At 38.3% G+C, this 12,967-nt stretch overlaps 1 protein-coding gene across 1 annotated transcript in view; it reads left to right on the plus strand.

Moving 5' to 3' along the window:
* The first annotated feature begins 10,380 nt into the window (after nucleotides 1-10,380).
* Nucleotides 10,381-12,967, plus strand: part of efhd2 (EF-hand domain family, member D2) — a 12,297-nt gene continuing 9,710 nt past the window's right edge. Inside the window, exon 1 of the mRNA XM_073469536.1 lies at nucleotides 10,381-10,925. Within this exon, the coding sequence (XP_073325637.1) occupies nucleotides 10,639-10,925 (287 nt within the window). The 5' untranslated portion in view covers nucleotides 10,381-10,638. The remainder of the gene's footprint in view (nucleotides 10,926-12,967) is intronic.

Raw genomic sequence — 12,967 nt, forward strand, 5'->3', positions numbered from 1 at the left:
TCTGCAAAGGCAAAACCCAAAGCTGAAACTGAGAGCAGACATTCATCTCTATTTACTGTTTGAATAATCAATGTAATAGGACACACCTGGGCAGCAAAAAACACCTGTCAGTCACATGTTTCAATAATTTTGCTCACTTGAAAAATGGGTGGGTTCAAAAAAAAGGTGCTATCTTTTTTAACAGATCTAGATGTCAATACTTGGAAATGGAAGCTGACATACTGATATCTTGTCTCATATTCATCTTCTGGTGTCAAACCCAAATGTTGTCATTGTACAGTAAAAATAAAGCAATTGGCCTTGCTGTTCCAGTAGTTTTGGAGGGGACTGTACAATACACAAATTATTTCACAATAACATTAGAAAACAATATGGCCAATCACACTAATCCCATCTAAACAGGTTTGGGTAAATTACTGCTAAATGCATTGCAATATAACCAGAAGTATAAAGAGAGTGCAATCACAATTCAATTCATCATTAAGCAGTGTGATGTGATAGTGAGATCACGGAGCTCTGCTTGAATGGAAAAAAGCCAAGAACAAGAAGCAACTGTCACGAACAGTGTATCTAATATTGCCATGTTGGTGTTGTTCCTGTACTATCATTTCAACTTAACTTACTAGAAACGGTGCTGAAAACCACATCTGGTACAAGCTGTCGCAGTTGAGTTGGTTATGGGACTCTATGGGAACAGAAATGAATCTTGGAATATTTTATCATTCTGTTCACTTATTATTTTTACATTAAGTTCACTGGAGCAACATTAATTATGATGTTCCAGGGGCAACACCAACATGGTGCAATCAGATCTTGTGTCACCACACAGGCTACACCAATGGTAAAGTTTATTTTTCAAGTGTGACTGAGTGGATGATGTCAGAATTTAGTTCAGAAAAGTTTTAAATTGTTAAGTAATACATGTGTATTGAGCTAAGGAACTATAATTAATATTTTGTCTGGACACAGGGAACAAGATGACATCAGTATGCATCAAACCAAGCAATTACGAGCTGTAACTTGCACATTTCCCAAACCCAATGAAAAACACTACCTAAACAGGTATCATACAAAGATAGTGAACCTTGAAGTCAACACAGTACAAATACCCAGCAATGAAATAAAACCACTGACTGTAATATTACAGCCAGTGAAAAGTAGGAATCGTATGCTGTTTTCAAAGAATTATGATATATTATATAAGAGGTTTCAAGGAAATAAGAATAATCCTTCTTGGCAAAATCGACAGCCAAATTATAGTATATTAAAAAGTGGGTTTTTCAGCCCCAAAGCTATATTTAACAAGATCTGTGACACTCAGTTTTTAATCCAGGACCCAATAACCTCTAGATGTGATAGAACTATATTAATACTACACAGAATCAATGTTTGGTTGAAACAAAGTGAGACCAAGTGGAGATATGAATTTTAGAAAATTAAAAATTCTTTGTTGGGGTAACAACAATATTTGTTGTCATTAATTTCATTACTATAACCTTTAAGCAACAACTATTACAGCAAATACATGTGTTGCAAATTAGCCTTAGGATTTTTGGATGATCAGGACAAATTTCAACCCAATCCAGTGAAAAATGAGCAACTCGTGAGGCTGAGAATACACATACAAAGAATAACAAGAAAAAAATGATAGATTAATTCAGAGGGGCAAAGTTAAAAAGTTCATAACTTATACTGTATTTTGAGTACAGTTATAGGAATTTTCAAGGTTGTGTAGTGGGAGACTACTTTTCTTATCTTTCCAATTAACGCACTATCTGACTCTGAAAATACGCTCAAGGTTGAAGTCCAAAAAATCAAAGGCGAAGCAGCAGGTCTTCAGTCCAAAAGGTGTTTATTCCCAAAAACAGAAAATATACATCCGTGAGCTTCCCCGGGGCAACTGAGATCTCTCGCCGATTCTCCCCATTTTATACCCGTGGTCCAGGGTCCCCACACCCCTCTGGACCATCCTTTTACCTTTATGATCATCCTGGGTTTGTCACTTATTATTCTCATTCTTGGATGTGCTCTTAAGAACCTGCAAATGTCTTACCCAGGCCCCTTCTGTGGCCTTGGGTGTGTTGTGGCAACACCTGTTGCTCATTTATTTCAACATTGTCATTATAAAATGGTGCATCAAACATTGGTCTTTTATCAGCCTCAAGCTCAATTAGAGCACAATTGGGACTGCAAGGGATATTCCAAAATCTATTCACAGTCATGATCATGACCCAGTTTCTCATTTGCCACTACAGTTGCATTCATTTTAACATTGAGTTTTTACATAATTTTTTGGAGAAAATCCATGACATGAACTGAAATACATATTAAACATATTAATTTAAGAGAGACCCATGGAAATTATAGTTGGAGTAATTCAATTTGTAAGTCTTAGACATGAACATAAACCATTATTACTGATGAACACATTATCTGATTAATGTAACATCGAACAATCACACTGGATGCAGAGAGTCTTTATTTGTGTTCATTAAACTTGACTGAAAACTTAATGAACTGTGAAATGACTTCAGACTGCAACTTAGTTCTTTTTTAAGACTTTGATATCAACATCATCTACACTTCCACCTGCTCTGCTCTGAACTGCTGGACCTGATTCTCTCTCCTTCTGGCTTGTGCATTTTGTGTCCTTGATTTGTATTATCACTTCACAAACACTGGGAGGCAGCAGAGAGTGGCCACAGGAAAATGCAAAGCATAGTATGATAGCTGGATGTTTGGGCTGATTAATACAGACTCACGGTCACATGGGGAGATGGTCAGAAAATTTTATTTAGCCTATATTCTAGGGTTGAATATCAGTGTTAAGTCTGTCCCTTTACTGAATGAGTGAGACTTAGAGCCAGCCCTGACCAATTTGGTGCCCTAGGCAAGATTTTAGCTGGTGCCCCTTGCATCTACAATTGCCATCACACACCAATCATGTTCATACACTCACACAGAAACCACATTGCTTTATGTCGATTTTCTTTATTTAGGAGATAAAACACCCACAAAATGAAGACAGTATTAAAAGTAACAATGACATAAAAAGAAATATAAATACAATATAAATAAGGTATTGCACAAAAAATATAATCTCAAAGGAATCAGTGAGAACAAACACTGTTCATACTTCATCAGTTAAAACAGATGGCCAGTCGGCAGGGTCTAATGGCACAGCCTTTTTGTAGGTACCTGATTCCATATCACTGGGCTGTGCTGACATGGAGGGGACAGTAGAAGCTGATGCTGCATCACTGGGCTTGTCTGAGATAGAGGGGACAGCACTTGCTGTTGCATTGCTGGAAGGTGCTGAGGTGGAGGTGTCTGCAGGTGGTTGAGGATTTGCAGGTGTGGGGAAAAAAATATTTAAAAGGTGCATTTGAATAGAGGAGAGTAGTATATGACCACTGGGTGTTACATTATATTAATGAATAAAGCTGCTGATGGTGAAACCCAGCAAATAATAGCACCGAAGCCACATCATAGCCAGTGGTGGAAGAGGTATTAAGATACTTTACTGAAGTAAAAGTAAGCATCAGTAGCTAAATGGAGTTAAAGAATAAAAGTTAAAGTACTGGTTTAGCCCCTCTGACTGATATATTATTGTAATATATGACATAATGAGATATTAATACCGAAGCATCAACGTGTAAGCAGCATGTTACCATTGGTGCTGCTGGAGGTGGAGCTAGTTTGAACTACTTTATATACAGTTTTATATACAGGGACATCAGATTTATCTGAGGGGTCATGAGATGATAAATGGTAGAGGAAGAAGAAAAAACAAAGTTCTGATCTGTTTTTAGTTTTTGGACTTTTTCTCTAACCTTTGTGTTTTGGTGAGATATTGGATCATTTAAACATTTATTGAAATGAAACCATGTGAGAAGTTTTGGAGGCAAAAAACACTATTTGGCACACAATGTGTTGCATTTTAAAAGCTTGTTACATTATCCATTGTGTACAATCTTATTTTTTAAAGTAACTAAAGCTGTCAAATAAATGGAGTAGAAAGTACTTTATTTCTCTCTAATATGTAATAGAATAGAGTAGAGAATAGAGTATAAAAAGGAAATACTCAAGTACCTCTAAAGTGTACTTTAGTACAGTACTTGAGTAAATTTAGCCTACTTAGTTACTTTCCACAACTGATTATAACCTATAACATTCTAAACACAAACAGCAAGAGTGATCATAACTAGTATTCATGCACAAAACATGTTTTCAATGAACACTTCTCTCACATGATGCATGCTGTTTGCTTTGACTTATCATAAAAATAAAAGGCTTGAAACTTTTAATTACAAAACACGATGGAAAAGGGAGTGCATTCCAATTGGCTAACTTATTACAAGCAGGACTAACATTGGCTAACTTGACTGACTTGATTGCTGATCAGCTATCATTCATGTCATTTTTCAATCTCGGGTAACTCCAGTCAGCGTCGTTGAATATCAGAGTCATGACACTTCCATACACTCCTATTGGAGTTCAAGGATGGGGTGGGGGCAGCCGATAGTTACAGACATTGAAGAGTTCCAGCACTGAACCCCATTCATTTTCAGTGTTTCCCAAGCATACTGGCTGGTAAGATGATTAAATGACTGCATTTTGTTGACATTTTAACCCATTAACTGACCTGTCATCAATCTATGCAATAATGGTATTTTACATAGCCAGCTTTAGTTAAGGTTTGATGTTGGATAATAGCTAATTAGATAGTAATTGCAATTAGCTAGTTAGCTAACGTCAACACCATTTCATTAGCTAGCCATGATCACATGTTAGTTCGACTAAATTTACCTTAAATGAATTGCAGTTATTGGCGTATGGTTGGCACACAAGATTTATCTTTTAAGATTTAAGCTCAGAGTTAGACTCTAGATTTGCTTTTTTTCTGTCTGGGCTGTTTCAACTTAAAAGTGTAAGTTCAACTGCTGCCTTAAATATTTGGGCTAGCTCAATTTAGGTTGAATAGTTAATTCAACATCTTATTTTAAGTTTTCTTTTTTTATGAAACACAATTTAAAGTTAACTGAACTTGAGAATACATGTTCAACATACTTAAGATATTAAATTTTATCTATGACTGTTCAGTGACACTGACAATCATTACAAGTATATCTGATATTATTTTATACTTTGTGATTTCTTTGAGGAATCAGTTCTTCATTTCAGATAAAGTGCAGCAGCAGTAGCTCTTGTTGAAGCTGACTGTTGCAGGATCAGCATAGAGACATTACATGGAGCAACACACAGTAGTTGATAAAAAGTGTAAAAGTGTGATGGGCTCAAGACTGAATTCAATACTAACCTCTATCATGGTTAGAATTTTGTTCATTATCATGAAAAATCAACCATGTTTTCAACCATGACTTATCTTAAAATGTATTAAGGACGCGCAGCAAGTTTCCATGATGTATGTTTTCTTCAAACTATAAAAAAGAAGGGTCCCTGGAGAGTTTTACCTCTTAAACAATGCATGCTGGGAAGTCTGCCAATATGCTGATCATGTTTCTTATTTAACTTATTTGTATGAGTTGATTGAACTCTGTACATTATACTCTGTACATATACATGCCGAAGTATCCTTGAGCAAGATACTGAACCCCAAAACTGCTCCTGGCGCGCAGTTGGCACCTTGTGTGGCAGCCTCTGCCGTCAGAGGGCCCTGCGATGAGCTGGCGACTCATCCAGGGATATACCCTGGCCTCCGCCCTATGTGAACTGGATTTGGCCCCAGTAACCCACAACCCGCAATCCCCTGAAAGGGGCGATAAAGCGGCAACATCTCCGCGACCCTTACGGAAAAGCGGTAGAAAAAAAAAAATGAACTGAACATTACATTCATCCAACTCATTATTTCAAGTCAAAAGACTTCAAGTTAAAAGAACTCGTGTTTATAAGTTCAGAAGTGGTCTGAAAATAACACTTGTATATTTAAGGTAATTAGAAAGGATACGTGATTCCACTAAATTTTGTGATTACTTTTTACAGTGTAAGCCTATTTTGAGTCTGTGGTGTTTACATGGAAATAGGGACACAATGAAGATATTCAACTCCACACAGCACAGACTTTTGGGGGTGCTTTGATGACCACTGCTGTCCCACAATACAATGCACAATGGACATGTAGGAGTTACTCACAGCTGCAGAAACTAATTGGCTGCTGCAGCTCCAGAAAGACATTTGTAATCAGAAAAACAGAATAGCTTTAGTGAAACATTTAGCTTTCTGAAAGGTTAACTGGCAGTCTCATTCTTCAAGAATAGTGTGATACCCTTTGGTGTACTGTACTAAAATTAGAGGAAAAGGCAGCTCAAATGACAGTATAACAATAATTTTCTCATGTCACATATCATTATATATTATTCATCTTTTCTGTTGCTAGTTTGCTGAAACTTTCAATGGTATTCTGCTGAGAATGACTCTCTCTCTCCCATGAGAGATTTTAAATGATTTTGGTTGTTGGAGAAAAGTAGAGGAATTTAGCTTAAATTACATTATACCATACATTATTATCTTATATTTGAACCATCTTCCTTTTTTCTTTAAGAGGTTTGCTGAAACTTTCAATGTAGTTCTGTACAGGATGACCCTGACTTCAACCATGAGAACAGTTATTGCAATGTTTCAGGGAAATTCAAACTCAAACTATGTTATAAGAATTTTGTCATATTTCAAGTGTCATAGAAAAGAAACTCTTATTAAAACTCTTAATATGATTAAATCCTGTTGAGGATGACACGGACCATGTTTTCCCAACTATGAAAAATTGGACTTTACATTTTTTGACGAAATTAAAGGGTCAGCTCAAATAACATTCGTATGGTCATATTTGGTTTTCTTTAAGAAGTTTGCAGAAAATTAATTCTTTTTTTTTTTTCTTTTTTTACGTTTACCCTGCAAATCAGGTGACAGCCAGGCGTTCGCAGTCAGTGGAGAGCAACTGCAGCTGAGATTATTGATGCCCACATGTTCATGACGATGGAGAAAATCGTGTTCAAGTTGGACACAGATCCGTTGTGTTATTGCCACTGATAGACTCTGGACAGACCTGACCAGTCTGTGATCACCAAATTATCAACACATTTTCTCATGTAAAATGAAGATGAAGATGTATATTCCTCAAGATTGACGCTGTTATCTGGAGTGGTAGCATCTCTGAACATTTGCCAGTCTGTGCACTCAAAACAGTCCTGTTGGGCTGCTGAGGCATCATCTGTCCACACTCAAACAGTTTATACTGATGATTTGATCATTTTGATCAGCTTTGAGGAAGTAGACAGAAGGAGCAGAGAAATATGGTCTGATAGGCCAAAATGAGGGGGATGGAGGGCTTTGTAGCTGCCAGGAATATTTGTACTATAAACACAGGGTTTCTTCCCCTGGTGGGGATGTGGACAGGTTCGCACAATTTAGGTAAAATAGTTTGGAGGTCTGTTTGTTTGTTTTAAATCATTTTAATTGTGTCAGAAAACATACATATGTTGTTGTGTGATTAACAAAATTCAACTGACCAGACATAAATTTCATGGTACATGTGACACATTCATTTTGTGTCTGGTGTACTCAAAACATTCATGTTACGCTTCTGTACTGAATTAAAAGTTTTGGGTGCAAGTTGTATCCATAAATGTTTTAAGTTGTGGTTTACAGTGGGGTTTACAGTGCAACCACGATTGCCCGTCAACATGTCCATGTTCTGACCCATGGCTACTCACTTGTGATTAGTACATTATTACATGAGAAGTCAGTATTCTTGGGTTAGACCACATCCTTTTTTGAAGCCAGCTTTCATTTTGATCTCAACTGCACACCTGTGAAGCAATGTTGTCATGGTACTGGATTTTCCAATTTCTATACAATACCTTGAAAACATTTGATATGCCATTTTCAATACCACAGGGAAAAAAATCATACAACAATCAGGGTGATAGAATTGTATTTTTTTATTAAAGGACAAATACAATAAGGCTTGTGTACTGTGTGTTAGGCAAAAAGGCATCAAAGTTTATTATCTTCTGATTTTTGTCAGATTGTTATCACGAGAAAATTATCTTTGTTATCTCAAGATAATGTAGCCTAATAATAAACTGGAGATCTCGAGATAACAGCATCTAAAAAATGATAGTGCCTATGGCTGTTAAGGGCTTCCCTAGTTTAGGACTTCTGTTGAGGGCAAACACCTTGTTTCACAAACATCTTTACAAACCCAGTGGCGGTCCTTCCTACAGGCGACATAGGCGCTTGCCTTGGATGCCACCTAGTGATGGGCACCAAATATGCGATGAGAAAAAATTATAATTAAAATTATAATGTATTTATTTTTCAACAGTTTTTGCCATCCCTCTATCTACAACAATACTTTGACATAAAAAAAATAATTAAACTTAAGTAAAAGAAATGACAATTCTGACGTATAGCCCCTTAAAGCTGCAGTCTGGAGTTTTGAGAAAAGAGTGGACTTAGCCAGAATATTTGAATGATACAGCTCCCAGGTCCCTCCTTCTTCCTCTCTGTTGCGCTGCAGCCCTGCCTTCAAAGCCCCTCCCCACAGAGGAGCCTGCTGTGCACGAGCACGCTTGTAACGATGGTAACGGAGGACGCGAGATAACCAAGATGGCGCATTCAACAAACAAAACAAAACAAACACTCTCGTAAATAAGTGCAACAGCGATTATGAGTTCATTTAGCGGAGTGAGCAAAAGCACACATAAATCGGGGAGAAAACCCGCTAACGAAAACTAATGTTGTTCAGGTTAAAATATCTTGCTCATCAGGTTGAATGCTCATTGCTTTGTTAGGGCATTGGCAACAAAATACGCCCTGATGGTTCTATTTCTGATCAATACAGCTAAATTACAATGATGAGTGCCTCAGGCGAGTCACTGTAGATATCCAGAGCAACAAACACTATTCGTCACATCACGGTACACAGAGTTACCAGGTAATCATTCAGGTAATCATCATCACCATGCTGTCTTTCTGGAGCATGAGTAACGTTGTTTCTCTAAACTAATTCAACCACTTCAGAGCGTACTGAACACAAACTAACGTAATAACTGCCCGGTCACTTGAAAGGCACTTTTGCTACCCAGTCGCCATACAGACAAAGCTAAACACCGGAGTTAGTGTACAAGCTAACAAGCTAGATTTAGCAACAAGCTACGTAGCTTGACTGACTTGATTGTGAGTATTGTTGTAACCGCCGTCCCCATAGCCTTGTGGTTAAAACATAGAATTAAACATATATCAAGCAATGGTACTTACTTGTCCAGCAGAAAGCGCAGAAAAGAAGAGCAGGAGAAACGTGCAAAGGAGAAAGGTATGTAATTTTGATTATATATTTTTTAAATTCACTGAACATTCATGATATAATCATAAATAACACGTCAAATCAATGATGTCATGTTGCCGTGTGGGGAGTGGGCGGCTGGGCGCCCTCTGTTTTGTAAAGGTGCGTCTGCTGCTGCTGAGAAAGTCTCATATACAGAGGTTGTGGAAAAAGGGGAGGGGGGCGGGGGATAGGTTCACCTCTGGACCTCAGCTCTCCTACTGGTGCGGGGGAGCGGTGAAGCAGGGGATTCAGAATCAGAATTCCTTTATTACTCCCACAAACGGCCAAATTTGTGCGCCACAGCAGCCAAAGGACAGTTCAATATAACAATAAGCAATAATAATAGTAAAAAATAAACAATATAATAAAAAGGTAAGAAGAAGAGCTAGAGCAGAAATAGAATCGCATAAACATAAAATGTATAAATATAAACAGTGTAATTATAAACAGTGTGGGCAGTGTATTGTTATTAATAAATAATAAATACGAGTATGAAAATTGCCCAGTTAGTGCAAACCAAAATGAGAAATTATCATCTAATAGTGCACAACTAATGCAATTAGTAGGCTAAAGTCAATCACATCACGAATTGCCAGGTGGGGGGTGGGGGGGCGCTGAAGGTGAGGTTCGCCCAGGGCGTCATGTAAGCTAGGACCGGCACTGCACAAACCTATTCCACTAGTGGCCCATGGGCCAAATGTGGCCCTTTACCAACCTCATTCTGGTCCTTTGATAATTTTATTAGTAGGTTAATCAGCCCATTATTATTATTAGTTATATCTATTGCTAAGCACATATACTCTAATGTCATTACTACGTTTTGAACTAGGCTGTTTAAGAAGGGGGGATTCAGTCAAACTAACAAGCTACCTGTAAGATTAAAGAAGTTGCAGTTTTTTCCTGTGCGTTATTCACTTTTTTCAACTTGTACATGACATGTACCGTGTTGTGCAGCCCATGTGACTCAGCACTGTCTCTTTAAAAGGCGTGGTGACAGCATGACAGGCTACAGAAGGCTACGTAGATAATGAGCCAATATACAACATCCTGAAGTAGAGGTATTTATCTCAGCTCAGAGCTTGAGCTTTGGAAATTAAAACTAACCGTTAGATAAGCGAATATATTTAGAATCAGTTTGGTTCGTCTCTTGCACAATTACCCGTATACAGCCTACAAACAGGGGTGTAAGCTACCGGACAGAAGGCTCTAAGAAGGCTACAGAAGGTCTATAAGCCTGTGCGCTGACGCTTTCTCCTCTACTGTAGTTAGCTAAATAACGCTGTCTTTTGAAAATGGCTACAGACGAGCTCACGTCCAAGCTCACCCGTCGGCTGCAGATTGAAGAAGGAGCCGAGGACCCTGTTGCTGTGGACGTCTCCGAACAGCAGAATGGGTCGGAAGAGAAACCGAAGATAGCCAATGCAGACTCGGAACTGGGCGCTAAACTGATGCGAAGAGAGGAGCTGAACGAGGGGCAGGGAGAGCGCTGCCAGCCCAGCATGAAGGTCTTCAACCCCTACACCGAGTTCAAAGAGTTCTCCCGAAACCAGATCAGAGACATGGAGAAGATGTTCAAAATGTGAGTGTGACAGTCGGGCTGAATGTGGTACCTGCCGCGGGGCGGAGGTTAAATCTGAAAAAATGCGTCGAGGCCAGTGGTTGTCCACTCTAATTTTATAGCAGTCACTGGGTTTTGTCAGGGAAGTAACGTTAAGATTGCTCATATAAGGAAGTTTCGTTGTCAGCTTACTCATGTATCTGAGTAAGCTGACATATCTGAATAAAACAGAGAATGTTTTTACTACTGGGAATTAGAAAAAGTACCACAGAATAATACAAAACTTAATGAGCAAATTAAAAGCTTAAAGACAAGCAACTGAGATCTTACACCACGATATGATAGGCGTTAGACTTTATGAGATAAATAGTTTATGAATGGACTGAGAAACAGATAAATTAAAAGACAAAAGAAAAAGAAATCCGTATTTGAAGCTCGCTGCCCCCTTGTCCAGTTAATGTTCAATCTAATGCAGCCCACCAATGGATTCCTGTAGCTTGAGTGATTGCAGGGTGGGGACATTATGCAAGTCGGTGATAAGGAAATCAGACAACAGACTTCCCTGTTTATAGACCATTGCATAATGGTCTCAGTTCTCCTACCAGGACCGATGTGTGCTTAGTAAAAATGTTAATGATTAAAAACTGCTTTGATTTGATCTCTTCAGTTGTGATCTGATCGAGAGTCAAAATGAATTGTGATGGAACACATTTTAAATGTGATTACACACATTGACACTTATCATAGTTTTGCCTTCATAAGATCACACATGGTGAAAGGTTAAAGAAAGCTAATTATTTGAATTATAGAAATCTGCCCTTTGCTGAACTCTATGATCTTAAACCTCTTTTGGGGCTCTTTGGAGGAATTCAGACCAGCACCCATCCTGGGTGATCTGATCACAAGTGGACAGCTTCAAGCCTGTCTGTTCACACTGTTATTAAGTATTGCCTTTTGGTATTTTAACAGTAAATTAACTTAGTTAGAAAAAGTAGAACAGTCTGGTTAGTTCAGATGATATCACTTTACTGTAATTCAGCCTTTAAAACCAGAAACAAGCAAACCATATTTTTCCCAGGATGGGGGATTGTCATTTTGTCAAACCGATATTCATCAGTATCTGTAGAGAACTATTTGTCAACCAATTGACTCTGAATTGTGTCATGGCATTCATAGGGACATGTGCCGCTTCTAAGCGATTGCAAGCAACATACAGGATGTTGTCAGCAACAAGTTACCACCAGTTAAAGTAGTCGAGTCAGATGCTGCCTTTACTGTCTGCTGGGTAGGGAAGTGGCTGTGGTGTAATATTAGTCTGATAACAATTTTAATGCAATGCTAACTTTAAGTGAACTGAGTGTGTCTGAAGTTGTTGATTGAGCTGTGTTTTGTGGATTGCATTATAGGCTATTCACATGTCACTTAGTTTAATAGAAAAGGGAATTTCGCTGACTTGTTGATGAGTCTGCTTGCTGTGTGACTGCAGAGTGAGTCAAGCTCCACAACTGACTTGGAGCTGCATGGCAGGAATTTAGGGTTAGCCAGCATACAGGCTTCAACACGCCTTGTAGCAGTAAGCAGTTAGTGTGGGTGGTTGGCATTGGTGAAATGAGAGTTTATTTTACCTCTGCTAACCACTTCCCCTTACTTAGTTCTCTCACACATACAGAAAATATTGTTTACAAACCTGTGAATTCCTGACAAAGCATATACGTGATACTTGTTATTATATTGTACTAGCATATATGTCTTGTTACACATATTTCTGTAACAAAGATACTTCTGTTCATTCCGCTCTTCTTTTTGGCATTGACATTTTTTTTTTTAGCTGCACTGATGGAAACTGGTAGGTAGGCACAGGGGCACTTGTCATTCAAATGAGAATAGCTGGTCCACCTTAAAGGGTAACTCCACAAATTGTACACGTTTTACACTTCCAAAGGCTTCAAACCTGATTATGCATGTGCAGTTTGAGCATTTATCTTTTGAATTTACGTCATTCTAATGTGCAAAGACTATTGCTCTAAATGGAAATTTTGATGATGGGGAAAGTAGGTGTGCCC

The sequence above is a fragment of the Pagrus major genome, chromosome 7 (genome assembly GCF_040436345.1).
Source record: "Pagrus major chromosome 7, Pma_NU_1.0".
Classification (NCBI taxonomy): Eukaryota; Metazoa; Chordata; class Actinopteri; order Spariformes; family Sparidae; genus Pagrus; species Pagrus major.